At 36.3% G+C, this 27303-nt stretch overlaps 2 protein-coding genes across 5 annotated transcripts in view; one reads left to right on the top strand and one right to left on the bottom strand.

Annotated features, from left to right (window-relative positions):
* Positions 1-18766, bottom strand: part of gek (serine/threonine-protein kinase gek) — a 136996-nt gene extending 118230 nt beyond the window's left edge. Inside the window, exons 1-2 of one of the 4 annotated variants that reach the window (XM_069821078.1) lie at positions 18655-18766; positions 13015-13191 (exon numbers count right to left, since the gene is read on the bottom strand). In XM_069821078.1, coding sequence (XP_069677179.1) covers positions 13015-13075 — 61 coding nt within the window. In that variant the 5' untranslated portion in view covers positions 13076-13191; positions 18655-18766. The other 3 variants (XM_069821077.1, XM_069821075.1, XM_069821076.1) reach the window with 3 other exon arrangements.
* Positions 18767-19019: 253 nt separating this feature from the next.
* lin (protein lines homolog) lies at positions 19020-21594 on the top strand. The gene is made up of 2 exons (XM_069821079.1): positions 19020-19241; positions 19369-21594. The coding sequence occupies exon 2, from the start codon at positions 19559-19561 to the stop codon at positions 21362-21364; it is 1806 nt and encodes a 601-aa protein (XP_069677180.1). The 5' UTR covers positions 19020-19241; positions 19369-19558; the 3' UTR covers positions 21365-21594.
* The last annotated feature ends 5709 nt before the right edge of the window (positions 21595-27303 follow it).

The following is a 27303-nucleotide window of genomic DNA, read 5'->3' as shown; positions in this document are numbered from 1 at the left end:
CATGAACTTCGTTTTGCATCGGACGAAGACGTGTGTGACTGGGTGAAGAACTGGTTCGGTAGACAGCCCACAAGCTTTTTCAAGAATGGGATTGATCATCTTGTCTCGCAGTAGGATAAATGTATAAACAGTTTTGGAGATTAGTTTTGAGATAATAAATGTTCTATTACACTGCCTGGCATCTGACCCATCTTCATTTGACTGCCCCTCATTAATGGTTTCATTTATGTTAGGGTGACCAGAGATCCCAGTATTACTGGAATAGTCTCAGTTCTGGATGCTTTGTCTTAGTGTCCCGAAAAACTTTCTCAGATTGCAAAAAGTCCCGGTTTTTTTAAATCAATCACTCGCACATTTTAAGAGCAGTTGGATTTGCACTGAATTTACACAAACATCAACCTTCTCCGGAAAGTCATATTTTAACCTAAATATGTTGGCTGTCCTATTTACGACAATTGTACTGATGAGAATGTAACCAACAAAGTTTGCGAACAGATAGTTTGCAGTGTGGTCATTTGGTGCTTTGTCTTGGTAGCATGTGCTTCCTATCTATGTGCTTTGTGAGTGTAATACCCGAGTTTCATTAATACACCAAAAAGAAAGAGTTCATTGAATGATATACTTTAAGATTTTCCACAAACTCCGAAATTGAAGTGAGAAAACAAATTACAGTGTATGCTATGTAACTCGACATTTTCAATGTCACATGTTGAGAGAGCAGACATCAATGGCCACATTCAACAAAAGGAAGCATAAAAACGCAACTTCAGCATCCTCATCTAATAAAATGTCTTTTTTTCAAGTCAACGGTCATGGGAAAAGAAGAATTAAAATTTGCAGCAAAAGACACTTTTACTTATTAGCAACAAACATAACTGTAGTTTCTGCTCGATGGACTGCACTTCTTCCATTGTTACGAAGTTTTTAATAGAAATAGCTTTACCTGATGTTGCATTAAATGTGAGAAGATATTAGTGAATGTGCTGGCCCATTCTGCAATGAAAGCCAATGTGAAGAAACATCTCTGAAATTACTGATTTCTTCAATCATAAACATTTGAAAATTGTCCCTGTCATTGTAAAGTATGTTTTCTTTTCCTAACATAGGAATTAAAGTAAGGATGATTGAATTTCGTCTGTAGAACTAATTTCATTGCCAATTTAGCCGAAAAATAATCCTAGTGTTTTGAAGCGTTAAAAGCTTCAGGATATTAGTGAATGTCTCAGTCCCAAACAATCTCGTAGAAAAGCCTTAAGGAAATCTGAACATTTCTTATACCATACTTCTTCTCAGAGAGTAACAAGAAGTTAAACTTTAGATGAAGAACAGGTAGAACGGAGAAAAATTCTCTCCGACACTGGGACTCGAACCCGGGTTTTCAGCTCTATGTGCTAACACTTTATTCACTAAGCCACACCGGATTCGAGTACCAATGTCGGATTGAATCCTTCTCAGTTTACGTTCTACCTCTCTGTTCCCCTTTGGTGGCCTACTCTCATGTACTATGTCACAGAATATGTGACAATGGCACAATGTCCAACATTATGTACATAGGTGCACTCATTACGAGAGACTAAGTGGCTGGGATCTGACGGAACAAGGCGCCATCTTGAATCACAAAGTGATTACTTATGCTTATCATATTACTATGATGTACCGAAGTACATTTGATATTTCCATGCAAGAATTCTGCATTACCATATGGTTCTACCCATTCTTCACCATATGGTAATGCAGAATTCCTACACAGAAATATCATATGTACTTTGGTACATTATAGTAATAACTAAAATTTAGACCTTACACAATAACTGAAGTGCAAAGTTGATTAATGTCCTAGAGATCCTGCTACCAGAATCTCTCATTGCAATATTGGTTTCTTCAGTCAGTAGACAGTCTCTCAATCAGTGTTGTTTTCTGATAAACATTTCGAGCACCTGTTGTAATGTAGTAAATCAGATGAATTGTTTTTTTAAATTAAAGTTATTAATATAGGTTCTTTTGTTCCGTTTTTGCATTGTATAGTTTGGGATTTTGTTCCTCATGCAAGTGCATGGTATAGTATCAGCTCTCACTCACTGGGAGCCAAAGTGCAACTACATAGACAAATGTACGAATTGTATTGTAAAATTCCACACTAAAATTCGAGGTCATGAGAATAATGAAGGCCTACAAAACTGCCCATGTGGTTGGTAAGATTAATCTACTCTAAAAAGTGCAGCTAGAAGATCAAGTTAGATTTTGACAGCAATAAGATAAAACAAACTTGATCATCTCCCTCCAAAGTTCCCTTTAACAATTTATACACTTCAACGTACTACTCTATCATTTCTGAAAATGTGTTCACTTGTTTATTAAATTTCATAAATAAAGTAAACTGTTCCTTTTTAATACAACTTCTCATTGGATAAGTGTATTGTTTAATTTATTCAGCAAAGAAACGAAGATATCCTCAAGAAACTACAAATGACTTCAATTGTCCAGCAACACACAGCAATATAAACTAATGTGCACAAAACATATTGATAGATGCACTCTAACTGCATACTCAAACAGATTCTAACACACACTCGAAAGAGGTCAAAGAAACCTGGGAAGACCAAAAATATGATGGATATAGACCGTAACAGACCACTAGGTTTTATACATTTCAGGGAATGATGATTATAATGACAATGATAATAAAGAAAAAGAAGAAGGATGATGATTTATTCTGCACATCGAAACTCAGTTCAGCAGGTGATATAAAAACAATTCTGAGCTAACAAAGTTACAAAATTTCGTGACAACTTACAGATATCCACTGCTTATATTAAAGTATTTCATTTCATGATATATGATATGATATTTATTCTTCAACCAATTTTACAATTCATAGTTATGGTGGATCTTTACATTTCTGCTTTTCGATCCACCATCACATTAATATCTACCCACATATCATCCCTGTTGATTATTATTATTATTATTATTATTATTATTATTATTATTATTATTAACATTTATCTCTTTTCTTTGCTATCATCTTGTTTACATCTTACAGTCTGTTTGTACCTCATATTTCATTTTATGGGTATTAGATATAACACACAATACAGCAATCTCAACTCTTTACAATTTCGTCTTTTTGCATCATCTTATTTTTTATCACAACAAAATTAATAATAATCTAAGAAATTTCTTCTGATCACAGGTTTCTTTTTCTTGTCTGTTGTCACAACAGGAAACATGTACCACTCTTTAAACAGATTATACAGTATAATCCTTGAATGGAGGAAAGGTGATTTCATCAAAATACTTAGTTTTTTGCACATAATATATTTTAATTGCTCTTTTCCTAAGGCATCTGAAAAACAGCACATGGTCTCTCTGTATTGTGCAGGCAGTCATAGTCATATAGTGGCCCTGGTTCAGATTATTGCTTGCTTTCTGTTGTATTGTTAGCTGCATGGTACATTTTTCATGTGTAACTCAAAATTGATGGGTGAGAAGAATTCAGGAAGGGACAATCAGATTATAATTATCAACCACATGTAAATTTATATATGGCAACTACTTTTATAAGATAATGACAGCTTTATGGCCATAAAAAATCGAGGCATCAAAGCCACAAAATAAGCAAGAAACATTGTTATGGGTTCTCCTTGAACCAATGATTTTAGTTATTGATATAACATGAGATTAATGTAAGTATTTATTTCCCTCTAAGAGTAAACAGTGTTAAAGATGTGTGAAAATGTTAAGTGTATTGTGAAATGAAAAATGCGTCCTATTCATGGATAACGAGAGTGATGAGTATTTTTCTACTTTTATAACTGGTTTATTTTACGACACTCCATCAATCACAATGGTTATGTAGCATCTGAGTGAAATGTAGGTGATAATACCAGTGAAATGAGTCCAGGGTCCAGCACCGAGAATTATCAAACATTTGTTCTTAATGGGTTGAGGGAAAACCCCAGAAAAAACCTCAATCAGTAACCTGTCCCAACCTGGATTTGAACCCGGGCCCACTTGTATCATGGTCAGACATGCTAACCATTACTTCACAGTGCTGGACCAATGAGTAGGCCTACTGCATTGCCACAGCATAATATATCTAAGGAAATTTTTCAGCAATAGTTATCATCAGGGAACGGATTTATATGGACTAAAAATATATGAAAAATGTAAATATATATGTAGCTATTTTTACCAAAATATGGAATTAAATATGGATTTTTACCAAAATATGGAATTAAATATGGACTTAAAATTATAAAAAAATGACTATGTACGTTAAATATTGGTACATTTTAATCAAACTAAACAAAAAATATAATGGACGTACCTTATCTTCCAATGTAGTTTCAACAAAACACAATTTTTATTGTCTGTTACCATAACAATAGGTTACAAACATTTCTTTCAAGTGCTGAAAAGTGAATCTTCTTCTATTGTCTCTGAGGATAGATTTATACTGACTAAAAGAGTGTTCGACGTCACAAGAAGTAACTGGTACATAATTCAATTTCACAATGTCTGCTGGGGATAAGTCCAAGTTAATCTTCACTGTTGATTCACCACTCATCACAGCAACAACCTTTTGTAGTTCTTCATATCCAGGGTTTTTTGAAAGTACAGTGTCCACCTTAGCTCTTACTGCATCTGCAACTTTACCTCTACCACGATTCAGTTGTTCCACAGTACTATTTATAATTTCAAAACTTTCAGATAGTGAAAGGTGCCTATTTTGGAGACTTTTGAGCGTTTTTATGATGCATGAAAATGTATGCTGAATGTGAGCTAAGTCATTCTTCACACTTATGTCACAGGTAACTGTTTTCGCAGTATCAATTGAGACTGCATCTTCAGAGTCCAATGCAAGGAGAACATTGTTAATAGAGTCTATATGTTCGGCATAATATTCAACTGCTTCTAGCCATGTACCCCATCTAGTTAAAATTGGCTTTGGTGGCAATGGAATTTCAGGGTACATTTCTTTCAACACGTTAACTCTACTGGGAGCTTTGAGAAATACTTTTTTCACTGATGAAATCAACAAATCTACTTTAGGGAAATTGTCTCTGACCACTTCTGCCACACGATGAAATGCATGCGCCACACAAGTAAAATGAGTCAATTTAGGATATACAACAGATAATGCTTGTCCAGCTTTGACCATATAAGGGGCAGCATCGCTAATAAAGAATAACACATTATCGTACATAATACCCTTTGGCCACAGGATACCCATAGCTTCGTTGAACAGTTTAACTATAGTTTTGTTATTGCACTTTTCTAGAACATCACAATGTAAAAGAATTCGTTCAGAATATTGTTCACTTAACAAACCGATAACTACATTACCAACAAGTCTACCTTCTTTGTCGGGAGTCTCATCAATGGAAACCCAAATTGAACTATCTTTAATTTCATCTCTTATCTTCTGTATTGTCTCATCGTAGATGGATGGAGCATACGTCTTCCTAAGTGTTGACTCATCCGGGATTGTATGTTGAGTATATTTTTCAAGGAATTCCCTGAAGACCTTATTCTTTAGTTTGTAGAGAGGAATATCAGCAGAGATGAGAGAACGGCACAGGTCGATGTTAAACTCAGATCTTACATTCGATGTTGTTGGTTGTGTTAAAAACAATTGTCTCTGCTTGGAATTTAGTTGTTTGTTGGCCTGATGTTTACTAGTTGTAATGTGTTGTTGCACCAGGAACTTTTGTGTAGATGATACTGCACACTGACACAAATTACAAAATAATATTTTATTGTCAGTTGATAAACCATCTTCTTTAAATTCTGAAATGTAACTTGTTAGTTTTGATTTTAAATTGACTGAATGACGTACTTTTGGCATATTTACCGTCTTTATAGTATGATTTACAAAACTGAACCTATGTGTACTCTGACTGGCATTTAACTGTTGAGCTGCACAACTGAAGTCTGTTAAAAATTTTAAATTAAATTAATACAGTTTTGTAACTTACTTTCCCATTGTTGATAGGACTGCTAATTTTCAAATAACTCTGATGTTAAAGGGATTACTGAACATGTGTTTAAATCTCTATTGTTGAAATGTATTTTTAAAAGTTAATGGAATTTTGTTTTGTTTTATTGTTAAACCTAATATAATATGGACTGTTTTATATGAAATATGGAAAATATATGGAAATTAACGAAAATATGTACTAAACTCTAAAATATGGAAAAATATGGAAAATAAAAGTAGGATTTTTCAACCCTACACATTGTGAAACATAAAGATAATGCAAAATATAAATTATATTAGCTTTATAAGTAAATATGTATTTACATATAAATCCTTTCCCTGGTTATCATGGTACAATGGATGATGAACAAGTACTTTGTGGGGGAGGGGGACAGGAGATTCACAGAATCCCAACAATTGCGTAAATATGTTTTTGTTTTATTGTTTTGTATTTTATGCAGATAAGCTAGTTGCTTATTCACTTGCAAGTAGAGTATGCAAAACTCGACAGATAACAGCATGCATACCTTTGGCATGTGCAGCACCTAGTGGAGAATCCTTAAACTTTATGTTATGCCAAAAATTTTAGATTCTCTCGTCAATAAAACTATACCTTGAACAAAGACATACTACGTCAAATATAAATAAAAATAAAAACACGCACACTTCCCCCCCCCCCCTCTCACTGCCACCAGGTTGTCTTTTCGACAGTTCTGATCTTCCCTCTTGGCAATGGCTTATGTATAACCCACTTCTGAGATTGGGGCGCCTGAAAGGTGGAGGGAATTACATTATCACAATGATATGGTAGTATGATCATGTATGATTATGTAGCGCCAGGAGAGGTCTTAAATCTACACTTAACCTAAATCCCAGACCATGGACGAACACAGGAACAGTTCCCTTTAAGGAAAAATCCCTGTGCTTTACCAGGAATCGAACACGAGACCTCATGAACTATGATAAAAAACTCTGACCACTAGACCATGAGGCTGACCACGTACACAAATGTAGGAAAGACTAATTCACTGCATATAACTCGGAAACAGTTATGTTATAACATCACAATAACAACATGGTGTCTTTAAGACAAATGCTATTTCTTTTAATTTATGCATCTTAGTTGCATATTTCTGTTGGATGATTAGCTCAGTTGACAGAGCAAATGGCTATAAACTGAAAGGTCTCACGTTCGATCCAGGATAGTGGCAGAATTTTACTCATTATGAAACTTTCAATATAGCCTTGGGGTCCATGCAGCCTCCTCTCTAATTGAGCACTGGGTCTTTCTTAGAGATAAAAAGGTGGTTATTACCTCTTTCTAGTCATGAAAACGTGGTGCCATGGTGTGTAAAGGGAATATCTGTACTTTAATTGCATATTTATCAATAAAGATGAAGTTTCTTAGATCTTTGAGTACATATTATGAAATGATAAAATATTTCCCCCCCAAAAAAGTCAACTTTCAACAGAAAAGAAATTGCATGCACATTCCCCATTACAATATGTCTCCTGTTCATGGTGAAATGCATTTAAAATTTCTCAGGATAGAAATCTCTCAATTACAAGATGTGATCATTCAACTAAAGACACTGAATAAAGATGGCAGACATTCTTAATTTGTCTATTATGTTCTCCTTCACAAGTCAAGAACTCGAATCCCCACATCAACATTTCTGACTATTAAGTTATTTAGGGTGTTTCAGAACTTACGTTACAGAAGAATATAGTAGGTAGAAGGTACTGAAACAACTTTTATTAATAAGCAATGTGTGTCCTGACTCACACTGGTACAGTGCTAGAGTTGGTTTATTGTTGGATAGGCAATAATTCATGCAACAACCAGTGACAATGTGTAGTACTGTGCATTACCAAAAAGACTTAAAATGACATTCTCCTTGTTTTACGCAAAACAGGCATCGCCGAAGCATTGACTGCTACTCTTGTTCAAGGATGCCAGGTGTAGTACAAATGGTGTTATAGGTTATGACAATCTATGGAAGATCATCATCGACACTGACATGGTCTACTGGTATGGTATACACAAGGGTCTTTACTCCATAAAAAGAAGTCAAGCAGATTAAGTTCCGCCAATAATGCTGGTCGACCTCGTTCTGTGACACCTGTCATACCTAGAGGAACTCATTCTTAATGTAGTGGAAGATGAACCAGCCATAGCACAAGTGCAATTGCACATCATGCTCCATTGAGTTACAGCTCAGTGTTGCAGATTCTTCACGAACAACAGTTGTAGTCCTTCCATCTGCAACATGCTCAGTGTCTTAACCCAGATAATTATCCATGAGAATGCCAGTTTTGTAAGTGCTTTTACACCAAAGTGCAGTGATGCCTCAGTTCGCAAGTTGTGTGTTGTTTAGTGATGAATCACTTATCACTTTCACATAAGATGGTATATTTAATACACACATCCAGGGCATTAGGGATGAGGTAAATCCACATTCCATTTCAGTTCACTATCATCGGTTTAGTGTCAATGTGTGGTGTGGCATCATAAATGGTATACTACTCAGTCCACATATTTTGCCAAATCACTTAACGGGGAAGTACTGCTTGCAGTACGCAGCAGGATATGGTTCCAGCTTCATGGAGCTCCTGTGCACTTCAGTTTTGTGACAAGGCTATATCTGATGGCAACATTTGGTAACGAATGGGTTACAGCAGTCCCGTCCCATGGCCTGCATGATCACTAGATCTTAATCTGCTTGATTATTTCTTTTGGAGACATGTGATGACCTCGTGTATGCCACATCAATAGGCCATATCGAGATCTTCTTCCACAGATTGTCTCAGCTTGTAGTGGTAGTACTACCCCTGGCATCTTTGAACAAGTGCAGTAGTCAATGCTTCGGCCATGCCAGTATTGTATAGAACAAGGAGAGCATCATTCTGAATCATTTCAGTAATGCACAGTACTACACATTGTCATTGGCTCTTGCACGAATGATTCACTATCCAACAACAAAACAATTCTAGCATCATACCGGTGTGAAACAGGACACACATTCCTTACTAATAAATGTTTTAGTATCCTCTACCTACTATATTCTTGTGTAACATAAGTTTCTACATATTTTGCAATTAGATTATAGTTTTATAATTTTGTGGACTTCCGGATCTTACAGACATAGAGACAAATTCAAAATTCTGCTCTTAAAGCTCTAAATCAACTACATGAATGGAATACATCAAATTTGATGACACTCAATTTAAGCAAAAGTAACTAACAAATATTGTCACATGGTAAAAAAGAAAGAGAATTCAATTACCAATACAATGGCCAACACCTTCCTAGGACTTATGAATCCAAATATCTTGGAGTTATTTTCGATAGTAAGTTAACATGGAGCAACCATTTGAAGTACATTTCTGAAAAAGCTCGTAAAAGATTCTCCCTTCTAAAAAGACCAGCAGGAAAGAAATGGGGATGCTCTAGAAATACTTTGAACGCTACATACAAAATGTTTATACAGCCACTGCTGACATACTGCGGAGAAATTTTAATTACTTCACCTTTCATAAACGAAATAGAATATGTTCAAAATCAAGCTCTCAGGCTCGTTACTGGTGGAATCAAAACAACTCCAATAGATTCTATGAGATTCCTCACTAATATTAACAGCATCAAAATGACAATAGAAGAAAAAGCACTGATTCAATATGAAAAACTTATCAGATTACCAAGACACAATTGGCATTCATACAGTCCTCTCTGTAGATTGAAAACTCAAAAAAGTTTCATATCCATGGTTCAAGAATTAAAACAGAAAATCAATATCCCGAATTTAAAAGAAAACTTACAAATTAATCCAAACCCTTTAACTCTATTAAATATAGAGTATAATCTAAATTTAACAGAAGAAATACTGATATCAGAAGTAAACACTGAAATAATGAAACAATTGTCTTTAGAGACAATTAATATTAGGTACCTCCACAAAACTGGCTTCATTTATACACCGACGGATCCTTGATGCTGGTGCAGGTGTTACCTGCTGCCTCTTCTCACTTTATAGATCTCTTGGCTATGGAACAACAAGTTTTGATGGAGAAATCATTACAATAAGTGAAAGTCTCAGGAATCTTCTATGCCACATCAATAAATTTAAGAATGCAGTTATACTGTCAGACTCCAAAGCAGCTATTCTATCAATAGTCTCTAAACACACACCTTCATCTCAAACAGCAGAAATAACTAAAATGCTCTCTCAATTAATATCACTCAATAAAAGAATTGTATTCCAATGGATACCATCCCATTGTGGAATCCTGGGAAAAGAGAATGCGGATGCTTTAGCAAAGAAGGACAGCACTGCTACTTACAGACCTGTTACTAAATCTACGTATTACTCTGTGAAAAGATTTATTAAATCTACATACTTAGACTTCAACAAACAAAATTTGATAATATAATCTCAAGAGAAAAAATGGAACTCTCTGCATCATAATCCACAGTTAATTCCCGATTTACCACGAAAATCGTCTGTAGCTGCATTTAGATTGGAACAGGCCATGACTGTTTGGCCAAACACCTGCATATATATATATATATATATATATATATATCAGTTCCCTAACTGCCCATTGTGCAACTCAAACCAAGAAATGGTTTCGGAACACCTCAAAATCTGTGCTTCAGTGGCTGACCATGATAATATCTTTGAAAAATATTGGAGTGCAAGAGGTCAAATGAATTTATTGTCAAACGCCTGGCATTAGAAAACAACAACAACAACTTTGCAACTAGGTTCAGAGACAGTAGAAACTATGAAGTCCCTCATATGGAGTGATAGTATGGTTTCAAAACATTGATGTTAAAGATTTTATGGTTTTGACTTTATTTCATGAATGATAATTTTCAACTAATGACAGTTGGTATATGTGTATTTTATTCCTGTAATGTAACCCTAGTATCTAGTCCTGAATTGTATTTATTTTTCATTCCTCTTTTTCCTCCTTCCACCACAGAAGTAATATGGCTGTGTTATTTTACTAAATCTTTCTTCTCTCATACAAATCCCAAAATGTTCAGTTTTGCAAAATATTTCTTCTATATAAATTATATGTGCAGATGAACATTATACATTATATCATATCACAAGGATCTGTTTGTCACACAGTTGAAAGACGTAAGACATCAAAATGATGACAACAAATCACAAGATTTTGCTGTTTCTCGACAACTGGCCCATGTAACCCAAAAAATTTAAAAAATATTGAGTGTGTATATTTACTCCTGACACAACAAGTAAACTACAAGTGATGGATCAAGGGATAATAAAGATGTTAAAGCACTTTTATTGCAAGCATATTGTCCTGTGTTACCTTGAAGAAAGATATTTGTAACTGTTCTTGGAAAAACGATTAAGGCCCATATTCACCAACACCAGTAATAATCGACAATGTGGAAACAAATCTAAAACCCATTACAATGCTGGATGCAATGAATTTCATCACTGCAGCATGGAAAGGAGTGGATCCTCAGACTGCTTTAGAGAAGCTGGATTTTCTAAAGTTGGTAACTAGATATTCTTTATTCCATTCTGTAAATTAGTGGGTTATTTTTCTCGAGATATTAATTCTTTCAATTTTTAATTTGTCAATAGTCTATCACACACCTATACTTTTCTCGTGTTCCCTGATATTTCGAAAAGGAAGTAATGTAGGCTAACTCTTATTCTTCAAAAAAAGTATTACTGTAACATACTATATTTCAGGTTTACATTGTTTAGGTAAACATTTATACTGTATTACCTCTTTGTGTTATTTTAAACAGAATGAATCCTAAAATAAGTCACTCCAGCTAATAGTCCTATTTAATCGAGATTATTAAACAGTTCCTTGAAGAGCATCTGAAGTTTCACTGCATTTCCTGGACATCTGAACATGACATGACTATGACATTTTGGTTTTTCCAAGATAGCCTATTACATGTAACTCGATGGTGTTTGTTCATTAACTTATATATTCTGGCTTGTGGTGTAATGAGTATTATGACTAGATGAAGATTTTAAATTTGTTTAGATACTCCTTTGAATTTGATCTGAAAATTGGTTTCCTTAATATTCTCCCCTGAAGCTGATTTTCTTGAAACATGATTACATTCCCTAATGTGCAATGACTTGTATAATCAATAAAACTATTATTGTAGAAAAGAAGTAACATTTATATGTAACCATTATCATCTTCCTAACAGGTGATAGTCCTAGAAGGACTGTTCTGATCTACAAAAGTTTTTCCGCCATCTCTTCACAGGGCGACCCAGTGATCTTTTCCCTGTTGGTCAGTAGATCAAGATTGCTCGAGGAATCCTTGTTCTAGGCATACACTTGACATGGTTAAACCAGTTGTCTTGATACTGATGAATATACTGCAGTACAGGTTTCATTCCCAGTTCTTGTAGGATGTCTTCATTTCTTTTAATGATCCCATTTAGTGTATCCTGCTGTTTGGTGCATAAACTTCATTTCACTGGCAGTAATTCTATTTTTATTATATGTAACCAATTACAGAAATTAAGAAGTCTTAAATAAAATCGATTTTTAATGCTAACAGTGAATATGCAAATAAATGCTATACTTATATAGGCTAGTTTCACGAGTATATATGTCTAAAAAAAAACAAACAAGACATGGTGTTAGTAGAATATGGGTCCACAATTGTGTATACTGGTAGGACCACCCTCGACAATGTCTGTGGACACGACCTAGTAGGATAAGGGTACACCATGTTTTCTTGTTTGTAATAGCACAATAACTGTTGATTATTCCTATGCAGCGTCCAATTGTGGTTTATAACAACACACTCAAAGTTGTTTGAACCACTCAAAATGTTAGACTAAATTAGTTTAAAGCCACTCACAACACAATGTAAAGTACATATTCTTTGGGACAATAAAATGACGAATAATGCAAATGACCAACATCAAAACTTCGTGATTTTGAAGTAAAATTTATTCTCAGTTAAGGTTCTCACTGTCAAATGATATCTTTGCCCACTGCTGCAGGGCTTACCTTGTGAAACGGCCAGCCCAGAGTCCTGCTGTGCTGCTGATTTTGCCACTGTTTCAGACATTTGAAAGCATTACAACACTGCATGCGGCCAACCAACTCCACTGTGTATGGTAACAGACCCAGAGTTCAGTAGACGCATGCAAGTACCGAAAACCAGGCTCATTTTTCGTTCGGAATCTGAAACAAAAGTCAACATGATTAAAGTAACAACTTGCTTAATTCAAGAAGCTAACCAATCTTCCTGCAATCGCTTGCTAATTTCACATCCTGGGAAATATACCAAAATCAAAAATATGGACCAATTTCAAAGCCCCATATCTCTGCAATCACAAGTCACCCATGAATGACATGCATATCACTTGAAACAACACATCACAGAGTTTCTAATGACTTATGCTAGATGTTTCTCCTAAGACAACATTTACTGACTGCAGTTATGCAGGAATTTTCACTGAATTGAGACTAAACCTTTTTAGCGAATAAAAGCCTAGATCATATACATCCAGATTGCTCGGTGTTATAGGTTTTGACGGTAACAACTTTTGTCACGTTTACTATGCTGCCATCTAGTTGTCACATAAGGAGTCACGTCATAACTCCCATTTGAATTGCATTAGCGACTGTACTGCCATCTCGTGTTCGTTTACAGCGGACAGGTGGCGATCCTGGTGGTTGTTCTCTTCAAAGTGCAACCGATTTTAACACAGGAATGAGCAATCTATATGTGGTCTGGGGTATAAGTAAACGTGTTCTGTGCTGTTTCTGCAAGGAAGGTTTACAGCTCTTTCTTTTTCGAGGAAAATACAGTTAATGGGCAAACCTATCTCGAAATGCCGGAAAACTGGCTTTTCCCATAACTTAAAGAAGACTCCAAGACTCCAATGACTCCATTTTCCAGTTAGACAGGGCAACACGACATTGGCACTGGTTCGATAGTTTCTAAATGACATACTGCCTCAATGTTGGATAGGTCATACAGGGCCAGAAGACTTGGCAATGCACACTTGCCCCCCCTCCCCCCCCCAAGGTCCCCAGACATTACACTGTGCGACTTCTTGTGGGGCTATGTCAAAAACTGTGTTTTTGTATCGCCAATACCAACTAATATGGATGACCTCAAAACAGAATCACAGCTGCGGTGAATTCAGTGGAAGAGAGCACTCTGAGAAGAGTTTGGAACAAATTCAGCTATTGCCTCGATGTTGTCCATGCAGCAGGTGGAGGACACATAGACCATGTATAACATGAAGAGTACAACTTGGCGACTCACTAAACTATTTGGAATTTGTTGTGTAATTAGAATTGAAAAGACTATAGTGGACTTTATGTTGCCAGCTAACAGCTAGATACATTAAGAAGATTGACTGATAACTTATTGCCACTGTGTGATTTAAGGCTTTGAAATTGGGTCCATCTTTTTGATACACGGTGTATACGTATTCCTGTAGGCTGATTCAATTGTATTACATCTACTGCAAAGAAAAAATAAACTACTCTTTGGGATCTTATGCCAAGATAAAGCTGACAATTAGACTTTATTTTCTTTCTTTACTATTTTTAACTTCAACAGTGGATCCACGCTTTCAATAAATTAAGCTACCTATAAAACTAAAAAATACCAGATCCATGTTTTGTTTCAGAAAATTAGGCCTATTGAAGGTTTTTAATTATTGGGCAGTTTTTTACAATAATGAAGAGTTCTTGAACACCATTTAAGTAAACTTTAAGTAAAATTAATTGTAATATTTAATTCTGTTTTTAAGATTAAGTTATTGTAGTCCTTTAACATTAAGTAAATTAATGGTAAATTTCAATGCAAATTTTTTTGTATTATAACTGTAATCTTTTTACGTATCCAACGTCATTGTATTGATTTCAAAGGACGAATAACCTTACTAATATTACTACAACAATCTAAACACTTTGAACAACTTTAGAAAAATTTATTATAATTATAACCTAAGGTTAACTGGCAAAGGCTAATTGGGATTACCAGGTCTTTGATCGGGTCAAAAACCCTGACAGAACTGATATTTAACCCTTGCAGTGAATTTCGGTGAAGTCCGGAGGGCCTAATTAGTCAAATCTATCCTCCTCACCTCCATGCTGGGGCTCCCCGCGATCTTTTAAAATGCGAAAGAGAGAGTGGTGTGCGGAAAGCAACAGGAAGTTACCGCATTTACCTTTCCCAAGAAAAACTGCAAACATGGCATGATGAGTGTTTCCATGGTAAAAATTCCGGACGTAAACTATGTAAGGAAATTGGAAAGACTGGAGAATGCTGGGTTTGCAGTGAAAGACCTGCCCTTGGGCAGAACACTATGAATGAATGAATGAATGAATAACCTTTTTTGATCACAACTTTTAACTTATGCATCGGCCTGATTCACAAATGATATGATAAAACATGTTACCAATAGGGCTATTTCCTGAACTTGTAAAGAGTTCCAAGCATTCTGAAAAAAAAAAAAATTAACTATTCAAAAACCACATTAAAACTCAAATGCCGCATGTTTTAAATTTCACTCTGCTTAACAAAAAATTGACATATAAAGTGAAAGTTCGTAGGTAGCCTAGGTAATAAATTAATAGGCCTAATTAATTTCTGAGTCATGACATGAAACTGCTCTTTTTACTAAGTTTAAATAATAAAAAAATGTATACAATACTACAATTTTGTGCGACCTATGGCGAAAATAACTAAAAGCGTATGACTTTTGCAAGAGTCATTATTTACACAATTATAAAAGTCAACTCATTCTAAGTACATTGCATTTCTTAAACTGAATAATACTTTGAAGATGTCCAATTGAAGTTGATATCTTGCATTTATACAACTACTTAAATGAAAGTTGTGGCTATTGGTGTTAATTCTATTCCAATCTGCGTTAAATCAATTATGCACATCCTAAGTTCCAGTGTAAATTAATCAGCAGCAGAAATATCTCATAATTCGCACAATATACAATTATATGTAAGAAGAGAAGGACGAGTGTCATTAGAACGCATTTCGATCATATCATAATCATGTCATACTATTTAATTATATAGCCTACATAATGGATTAATAACAGCTGAGTGAGAGTTTGAAATTGCATATGCATTAATTTCCATATGAAACAGATCATGACTGTCGGAACAAAGAAGTCAGTTCAAAGACGATACAAAAGAGATAGCATATTAAACATCTTACTGTTATCAGGAATAGTGAAAAATTAAAATTAGTGCTTGTCAAAACTAGGAGACTGATGCCTTGCAGAGTCATGGTATTCTCCATTTCATATAGGTACCTTATTAAAAAAAGTAAGCAAACACTCAATTAGATGCATTTAACACGCATTAGTAAATTAGTGAAGATTTTATTGAATTGCGTTCTCTATTTACAACAAGCATTTTGGAGTCCTATTTTAGCTACAATATACAGAATTAATTATTATAATGTAATAACTTTCTTATATTTAATTTCACTTCTGTAGAAACTATGAATTTATACTTTTCGACACACGATAATCTTCAATTAGTCTGTGTTCTCTGACCTCGCATAAGTTTCAATACCGGTACTCTGGACCAGTATAGTCATTAACTACTGCATCCAATAATAGCCTGACAGTAGTTGAGCAAGGTCGTTATAAGTTGTCAAGATGTACGCCTATTTGTGACGAGCAATATAAAAAATCCAGAATTCGAGGAGTTCGCTTTTTTTTTTTTTTTCAGCATTACGGCTATTTTGACTAAAAATATAGTCGTATTTATTATATTTCAGTTCCTTCTCACATAAATTACTCTCATTTATACAAGAGACTTTCCTGAGCAACAATTTAACAAACATAATACCAAAATTCTATTATCAGGCAGTACATCTCACTTGACGAAATGTGTCAGAGGAAGAACAATTATTTGTATGCATCTGAAGTCTGAATAGTGTAATGTAGGCGATGTATGCAATGGAGGGGGAAAGGAACTCACCACCCTAACCCATTACCTCTTGGCCTAGTTGCCTCATAAGTGGTGTCTTCTTGGTATCACTTGAGAAGTTCAGACCTGTCTCCGGACAGTTGACTAAACAACAATGCCCCAAAATCTTGGCTAAACTAGCGCTGAGGTAGTTCCCTTCGTACTCTGCTTCTACACCTTACATATTATAAGGATGTGACAGGTAGGTTTGGTTAGTTTAGGCTTTTATTATGTTCAGAATATGTATGACAAGAACTTTCTTGTGTTAAATTATTTTTATTACTTTTATTATGCCTTGCATCAACTGTATCTCCACAAAAAAAAAAAAAAAAAACATTTAAATTATTATGTGACATTTCTTTTCCGATTATATTACTACTTCACTTCACTTACAAAACTAATAAAGACGAAATATACTACCTACACCATATTACTAGTGTAAATTAAATGTTAATCCTTAAATTGACAATGTATCCATAGGATACAACAGGTTAATAGGCTATATGCTATAATTTTAATAGAACCATAGAAAAAATTGGTAGGAAAATTAAAATTTCACAATACTAAACTTATAGGCTAATATTGTACAACACACAAAAATATAGACGTTACGATAGTTGTTTTCTTTACGGTCCGACAAGGTTTAATAAACTAGTACGAGAAATAAGCTTTGCCAAGTTAAGGGTTAATGAACAGAATCATTACAGTGACACAGATCCAAAGTAATAACTATAACTTCATACCGAGTTACGATTGGCACAAAAATAAAACAAAATCTTACACACTTGCTCATAGTAATCGTAATGTAATAATATTGTCATATTTTACCGAACTGTTCAGCACAGTGAATATTTGCAGCTGTGACGTTTAAATTACCACAACGCAAATATTAACTCAATGTCACTATATATCAAAAACGCTCCCCCATACATACAGTATCACACTGTCAAAACCACCAACAACGTATTCCAGAATAATTAATACTAATTTGCATATCAAATTTTATTGCTGGCAAGTGCAAGATATAAATTTAGATTTACTACATGCAATGTATCTTGATCAATATGTGATTCTAACTACTTAATAATTTTATATAATCACTGGTTTTATTTAGCTAACCTATCTTATCACGGCATTTAAATTGACTACGATGGGCACGTTTATCAGCTGGCTATCTTTTCCAACTTTAAGACATATATATTTACAACTGTAAAAAGTAAATACCTATTACTCATACCGATCAGAAAATAATATTGTTACTCAAGCCACTTCATTGCAACAAAACATTACTTCAATCCCCCTGACCCCCTGGCCTCACACCAAAATATGGCTGCCACACCTAGCTGCCAGAGGAATTCTGGGAGTGTGAGAATTAGGGCCTACAAACAATATTGCCAGATCGGCTTGAAGTTACATTCGACTTCATACATAAAACAGCAATTACTATATGATAATGTACTCATAATAAGCTAACTAAACCGTATTTAAATAAGCCACAAGCCATTTAAGTACAAATATATACACATGTATACATACACAGACACACGCACACTCACGCAAGAAACCATCAGCTGTCAGCTGCCGACCAACATCTATTTGTGAAGTACATTCTGAAAATTAACCTTTTCAAGTGTTACTATGTACTATTCAGAAATATATAACTGTAAAATCCTAACTGTTACGTACACATTAATTTGTAACCAAGCATAAGATTTAATCAATAAATATAATGGGTTCACTTAGTTGTCAAATCCTCGACCTTCTAAATGGGCCAAGAAACTGTATATTTGGCAACCCTGACTCCTTTACTTTCAACCCGGATACCAAAATTACTACCAAATCAAAATAGAGAAATCGCATTTTGAAACGTAATTTTGCTCATAATTAAACAAAGCTCCTTCATAAGCTACTCAGCACAATCATATCACTTATCACAGCATGACATTCTGGTGAACTTTCGGTTACTTAATGGCCCTGCTTTTTCATTTTAAAGTTGGCTTTATTTTGATGACAGCGTCATATTGTTCATGATGGTGGGCTTGTGTGGATGTATGGGAAGGTAGTGTTATTGATACGTGTTGGGTAGAATAATTTTGATATACCGCATTTAAAGTAAAAAATTTGTAATTACTTATACCCAAGCTTGAAATTGAGAAGGAGTTCATGTGTGTAAAGGGAACATGTATTAAGAAGTAATAGCACAAATCTGGATAACGAAGTTTACCCGCCCAGTGTTTCGTTCATCGAAAGCCAAAGTAGGCCTATGGCCCTAGGTAAACTAATTACACTTTTACTAAGAAATTCTGAATTTTAAATAGTCGGAGTAGTTTTTAGGTGGCATGATAAGCTAACATATTTCTATTTGGTGCGATTCTGTTACTAATTTCCATTTTCTTATAGTTGCAGTAGCAAACAAGGATCATAACAAGGAGGACTACTGGTTTTGCAGCAAGTGTTACAAAAGCGTTCCATGGGTTTAAAAGCAGCTTACATGGAACTCGTACCGTGGTGTGAACCCCTGTTTCTCCACTCATCAAGAAACTTAACATGACCAATATTTTGGCTCTTATCTGTCAGTAAAATAGAGTTCATGGTACTTAAAAGGAGCAGAACTGTACCACTGGTACCAGTCATGGATGAACCAGTTAAGAAGAAGCAGAAAGTAAACGAGGACGGGATTGAAGTGGACGGTGGGGGAGACGTGGATCAAGAACTGCTTATGATTCAGCAGCATTTGTTAAATCAGTGTCTGTGTCCAGTGTCGGAGAGCAGCCTATGGAAGCCCTTTCAAGGCGTGAGACTGGTTTCAGATGGTCAGGGAGACTACCACATACCGATCCTCGCAGAATGGAGTCGCGATCGTATATTGATGTTTGTGAGCACGCTTCAACTTCTATGCGAAGTTGCCATCAAACAGAACGCCAAGGGACTGATGTGTACGCGTATCGGTGAAGTGTGTGACGCACTTGTGAGGAATGATTACGGTCTCATCGAACAGCTAATAGAATTCTCCTCGCACTCAGATCCTTTTATTTGTTTCACTGCAAGTCGCGCCTTGTCAGCATTCCTCATAGTTTCTAAATCTCACGTGAATCCGAGCTGGCTAGAGAGTCTGACAGAGAACGCCCTGGTGACCACGCACCCGCAGAAGATCTCGTTCTCGCTGGAGGTGATAAAACATGTGGTTGAATGGAAGGAGCTGGATACTCATCCGCTTGAGGATGGTGGCGCCGACGAAGGGCCGCCACACGCATGTGCCGTAGTTAGCCTGGCGGACCCTGACGGCCTGGACACCAGTCATGTGAAGTGCCTGTGCATCAAGGCGTTGGAGGCTAAGTGGCCAGCGCTCGTCAAAAAACTGGACGGCCTCATCGGTTCGTATTCTGCAGAGCACGAGTCCACCATTGTCACGTTCCTGGGCCTGTGGGAGGCTATAATCTCGGTAAAAGCCAATCTGTCTGTAGTAGACACCAAGCCCTTCTACGCACATTTGGACGGTTTCGTGGTACTACTCAACTCTGCTGTGCCTCCTGGCATCTGGAAGCATCTTCTGGGCCTTTTCAATGAGGTCTTGTGCTACGGGAGCACCTTGGCACTGCAGGACGTATTGGCTGAGGAACCATGTGCTCTCGCGCATCTCGTAGTGCGAAGTGTCAAGGACTGGCATCTCCTGGACACACTACCCTATCGGGGTGGCAGTGGGCGCTTTGGCGGTGGGTCGGGTGATGGGGATCGTCCACTGCTGCAGAAGACGGCATTGCTGGTACTCAAAAGTGTAGCAGTGACAGTGAAGGAAACACGCTGTGACAGCTCAAGTGACAGCTCCCTGGGTTCAGAAGCTGATGATGCGGATGCAGACATGGCTGTCATCGAGCGTAGCATCCGTGAGGTTCTGCGCCAACTTGATAACTGTGTCAAGACGCTATTGCCATTTCATCCAGAGACACCACCTGCGCAATGGGTGGTACAGCTGTTTGCAGACCAGGACGACGCACTCATTGAGGGCATGGTGTGTTGCCTGGATGTTGCAGTGGGACTCTTCTACCGCAGTGCTGCCGTGCAGCCAGACCTGCGGCACAGACTGAGTCCAGCAGCCACGTTTGTCGAATTCCTGCGTGCCGTGTCACATGATCCTGATGTGCTACTCGACCTGCTGGTCTCCAATGAGACTTGCTTCCTGCTGTACCTGCTGCGCCTGCTCAAATTTGTAAGGCGCAACTGGGCCGAGTTTGTGGCCTGCTGTGGGCGTGAGTTGGATGGTACCATGTCTGTGCTTATCCGGCTGCGCCTTGCCATTGACCGCCTTGTGTCTAAAGCACTTTTCCCTTACAACATCAACCCTGTGCTGCGGCTGTTGGAACGCTGCGAGCAGATGTATGAGGTCAATGACCCCTGAACTGCTGTACATAGTTTTTAAACTGTATTTAATATTTATACGACTCACTCACTGTTCAGTAGACACTGGCTGCACCTAATAGTTACCCCTTATGCTGTACAAACTCCCTAAGTTATATGTGTACCTACCAAAGCCATGACACCCACGAGCATTCCGCAATAACATGTCATGCAGTTCTACTTTGTATATACTTGCTCTCGGTATTAAATATAACATTGTTTTTTATTCGACATTCCTTGACAAAGTATTCTGCATCAAACATCTCTCCCACAGAATTTTATGAAAATGTAAGCTTAATGAACTAGAAGGTTACAGGTTCTATCCTAGACAAGGCAAAAGATAGTTTACATTGTTAAAATATTCAGAATAGTTCTCAGACCTATCCAGCTTACTATCAAATAAGTGCTGAAGATGAAGCTTATCTCTTTTAAAGCATGGGAGGTATAACTTTCTCTTGCTGATGCACACGTTGGGAATTTCACTGTAATGTGCCCTCTCTGATCTGTATTTATAAGATTCTGGCTGAGAGATGGTTTTACATGTTGCAAGACTTATTCTTCGCAGTTTCATTGTAATAAAAACCATTTCCTATTCATAGTAGAACACATTGTGCTCCATTGGTCCTATAGTTAGCCACTTCTTTTTATTTTTTAGGCTCCAATTTAGTAAGTTTCTTCTGAAACTTTACTTCATTGATGGACCAACCAAGATCCACTGAATAATGATAGACCTTCCCAGACTCCCATTACAGCTCACAATAGCTATTACTTTTCCAACTTTGTTGGTAAATTCTGAATAATAAAGGAGAATGATCAGATGAATACAGAAATTAGTGTTATCTAAATTACATATACTTTCTATTTACATACTACCAGTAAGGGAAATTTTCACTAATTTGTGTGAAATTGGTGCGAGAATCCTAGAAGTAGTACCTTACTGCGTTCAGAACCTTACTAAAAACAATGTGCAGTACGTATATCACCCCTGATCAATCCATTAAACGTCTAACTTTATACTTTAATTTGTGCCAAGTAAATTATATACTGTAATTATGTACATCCTATACATTATACGGTTTTTGTGTAAATGAACTTTCAGTTTTGAGAGTATCTTCATATTCAGGAATTACTTAATCTGAACAAAGACTTTTGGAAATGTAACACATTATAGGCCTATCTCTATTATTCGTTAATAATAATAATAATAATAATATTTTACGATCAGGAAGAACTCTATTTCCATCAAATCATCTTCTTACATCACAATACTGCCTCTATATTTCGTAAAAGTTATTGCTGCTTCTTTGTTTACAGAGATTCTCAATAATATGTTCAGTAATAGAGGTCTGTAGAAGGTAATTTGATGACAGTTTAAAAAATTAAAGTTATGAAGATCAGAACATTGAAAATTACAATTTTTATCTGTATGGCCAGGGCCGTACTTTAAGAGGCGGTAAATTTCTGAAATCTTGTGCAACTTGGGTGAAATGAAACAGAGTATAGAGCAGAGATGGGCATTTTCTCTCTCAATGTGTGAACTCTAGCCCTTTCACGAATCCTTAATTGAACACAGGTTCTTGTCCTTCAGTTGCCAGTGAGCACTTGAATGGTGAAAGGTGAGCTGCACTGGTAGGTATGAGTTCTTGCTGTGTGTGTAGTTACCAGGGGCATATAAAGTATTTGAAAATGTACACACAGTGTTATTTCAATGTTGAGTGGAAAGAAAATATTTTTTGTGTTAAATTATGGGAAGGCACAATTCTTAATATGCCTAACTCAGATTGGATATAAGTATACACATTTTGCATTAAGAAGGCATTTTTAAAATTCACATCACGAAGCTTATAGTGAACATAAACTCTGGCGAAAAATGTATTATAGAGCCTATATCCAATCTGGGTTGGACATATTAAGCATAGTACCTTCCCTTCATTTAACACAAAAGAATATTTCACTTCCCATTCACTATTGAAATAATATTGCTTGCACATTTTCAAATAGGCCTACTTATTATGCCGCTGGTAATTACACACACACAGTGAGAACTTTTGCCTTCCTCCATTCAACTATTCACCATCAACAAACTGAAGGACAAACAGCTATATTCAGTTAAGGGTTAGTGGGAAGGGCAGAGTTTCACATTGAGAGAGGAAATGCCCATCTCTAGTATAGGGTTATAAACTGTTATTTGCCAATGACATACTAAGGAAGAAGCTTCTTGAGATCCAAATTAATATTGTGGGTCATGTAAATTTAAGGGGGTTAGAATGACTGAGTCCACACCTGTGGAGTAACGGTTAGGGTGTCTGACTGCAAAACCAGGTGGCCCGGGGTTCAAATCCCAGTCGGGGCAAGTTACCTGGTTGAAGTTTTTCTGGGATATTTCCACAACCCAATATGAGCAAATGCTGGGTAATTATCAGTGCTGGACCCTGGACTCATTTCACCAGCATTATCACCATTTCATTCAGATACTAAATAACCTGAGATGATACAGTGTCGTCAGATAACTGAAAAGAAATAGAATGAAGTAAATGATGTTTTCAGAATAAACTGTGTTTCAACAGGAGACAACTACACTGTAATAAAATCGGGTTTTAATCCATGTAGAGACGAGAAGAATTATGCAGCAACAATAAAATCTAGAGACAAGAAGAATTAAGCAGCAATAATAAAATCTATCTTTAAAACACAGGACAACAGTCTATACATGAAAGTCCATTCAGTAATTCCCCAGAAAAATTACACCAAAGAAGACACAATTTTCTTTTCCTTATCTGGCTTCTGTGAGATGTATATAATGATAAACACGTGGTTTTATTTTACAGCCACAAATACTTGAAACATAAAATCGTTTGATACTTACTGTTCATATTAATGCACTGTTGTAACCCCCCCCCCCACCCCATATTTAAAATATGTTCGAAAGTCCAGGACGTAATACTAGGGAAACTGACCATTTATCTAGTAATTCATTCTGGACTTCTTGAGTGTTATATCAGTGTATAGAGAATTATAAATATGGACACTGCGCATCTGTACCTTTGATGTAGCAGTGACTTATTTCAATGACCTTTAAACCAGCTGTACCATCAGCGTGAGGCTTTGCTTCTTTTCCCTAGAGTTGGCACTGACATCACACCAGCAATCAGCAGCAGAAGTACTTTTAGCAGACTTGCCAGGAAATAGCAACTGCTGTTCCACCATTCACGCTGCATTGACATTTTGGTCTTTAGGTACAGCATGGCTAATGATAACACCTTCACTGTCATATCGTCCCTCCTCTGGCAAACTAGTGAAAGTAACAAATAAGCGACCCTGCACTTAAGGTCTATATTGTGCTATTTAATAGTACAATATAGACCTTAAGTACAGGGTCGCTAATTTTTCACTTTCGCTAGTTTGCCAGAGGAGGGAAGATATGCCATTATCAGTATGACTTTCACCCTAGAGGGTTCATATCGCACTTTTTTTGGACGTGGTGATCCTTTGTGATGCCATTCATTAGACTGATGCTTTAGTTCAGGCTCGTATGCCCATGCCCACATCTCGTCAGTGGCAACAATACCTTGCAGGAATACGTCCCCTTCGCTGTGGTATCTCTGTAGGTGGAGTTGCGCTATTGTGTATCTTTGCCACTATTGTCAGGTTATGTGGAACCCTGCGTGCTCCAATTTTTCTCATGTGGAGGTTTTTCTTCAGGATGTACCACACAGTTTGATGATTGAATCCAACCTTGGATAATTCTCGTACAGTCCAGAGATGGTCAGCAGCAAGGAGACCTCGCATGAACTCCACTTGTTCGTCACAAATGGATGGACGACCTGTGTGAGCCACATGTGCCATCTCATTCTGACCTATACGAGACCCATCTTGTAACCGTCCGATATGGTAGTGCATTGCCACAAGCTTCAAGTAAGCCTTAATATTGGTGGTGCATTTCTATCATGGGCTACCTCGATTTTTATCCACATTCATTGCTCAAGTTTAATAAATATGCTTTAGAGCAGTTAAAAATAGTGCTCTACAATAACATCTGTTGTCATAGCAACCGGTTTTATCATTCAATACATCAACAATATCTCCTATGATCACCAGTTGTCTCCTATCGCATGCGAATATGCATGAACCAGTCCCGGCAGTGTTGCCACTACTTTATTTACAACCCATGTATCAAACGATTTTTATGTTGAAAGTATTTGTGGCTGCAAAGTAAAACCATGTGTTTATGACTGTATATATCTTACAGAAGCCAGTGAAGCAAAAGAAAATTGTGCCTCTTTTGGTTAGCTTTTCTGGGAAAATTCAACTCATTCTTGTTAAAAATTACTTATTCACTGTCATTCTGACCTCATTTATGCAATCATTAATGTTTATAAATTCAATTGTGCAAAAAACTGCATTATTTTTAGGCAAGTCCAAGAATCCAAAATAAAATAAATCCTGTGTACAGATGTTGCATTGTATTCCTACCGGTGAATGACAGTTGAATTTCAAGTGACTTACATTGGTCGTGGGCGTCAGAGACTAAAAAGCAAAACAAAAGATACCTGGTTGCCTTCATTCCAATGCTCTGGTCACTGCTTGCTTGAGTGTAAGGTAAGATTTTAGACGTAAGGTACTTTTTCTCACAGATTAATACACCTTCTGCTCTCTCCTCCCCTTACTGCAAACTTTGACGTTGCACAAAGGCAGAGATATAATAAAAGATGCAGAAGATCTGTAGGGGGTGTAAGGACCCCTAAATATGGTCCTGTGTATACTCATAATAGACACTGCTATTTCTCAAAAGGTTACTATGTCACGGCACACAAAAGTATGGTTAATACGAATTCACTTAAACCAGGCTTCAGTTAAAGGTAACACTAATTGCTTTTCTTACAGAGTAGCATCACCTGCTTCAGTGATAGGTACGAAATTAGTGAACTTCACAGAGCCGAAAAATACACAACCAGTCTACATGGAATTAATATACAAACAGATTTTATTGCAGTTTCATTGTGTAAATGTAATGTTTTCAGATGACTCTTCTACTACCTTTTATCTTCAAAATGCCATGCCTGTTTACAAAATACTCAAGAGAAGAATTTTTATTAATTAATATTTTGAGTACGAGTATAACAATATTTCTTCATGTCACATTGCGAAAATTCGGCATTCATATTTCATTATAATAAATCCTTCTCAGTGATGTATCCAGCAAATAAGGTACTCTAGTACTTGGGGCCCTTGACTCATTAACAAATATACACAAATCGTTTCTTCCTTACATAATGCAGACTACATACAGGACTTTCATTTCAGAATTATTTAAATTGAATTCAATTTAAACAAAAAAATACGTCAATTTAAATATTGAGGAGGAAGTCTGAAACCAGGCTTAATTGCATTTTAGATTTCACTTCCCAGCCACCCCCACTTTGAAATTTCAAACGGCATCCCTATATTTTTACACTTAAATATGAAAGAACATTCAATTGTTTATACACCTCATTAATTTGTTTTCGCATCTTTTGTTTTCTATCGTTGCTTGGCAACCTGTATTTTTGTTATTATCAGTTGATTGTAGGATGAAAACAGCTTATTTTGTGTAATTTCCTAAATATAATCAATAAGGATGATTTATGTTCTCTCTTAAAGGGTATAAACCATTTTAAAATAATTTAATACACAAACACAACTATTACATGAAATGCTCAGTAAGTTTTTGTGGCTTTATTCTCTTCAGCTCTAATCAACAATAACAGCAATACAGGTTGCCATACGACAATAAAAACAAAAGATGCGAAAACAATGAATGAGGTGTATAAACAATTGAATGCTCTTTCATATTTAAGTATAAAAATATAGGGATGCCATTTGAAATTTAAAGTGGGGCTGGCTGAGGGTGGGGAATGAAATCTAAAATGCAATTAAGCCTGGTTTCAGACTTTCCCCTCA

This window comes from Periplaneta americana, chromosome 3 (genome assembly GCF_040183065.1).
Source record: "Periplaneta americana isolate PAMFEO1 chromosome 3, P.americana_PAMFEO1_priV1, whole genome shotgun sequence".
In the NCBI taxonomy this organism is placed as follows: domain Eukaryota; kingdom Metazoa; phylum Arthropoda; class Insecta; order Blattodea; family Blattidae; genus Periplaneta; species Periplaneta americana.
Note: the sequence above shows the minus strand (reverse complement) of the source record. Positions and strands in the feature narration are given on the sequence as shown.

What these genes read in the sequence shown, in the direction of transcription:
- lin (XM_069821079.1), top strand. Translation starts at nt 19,559, where the DNA reads ATGGTACTTAAAAGGAGCAGAACTGTACCACTGGTACCAGTCATGGAT.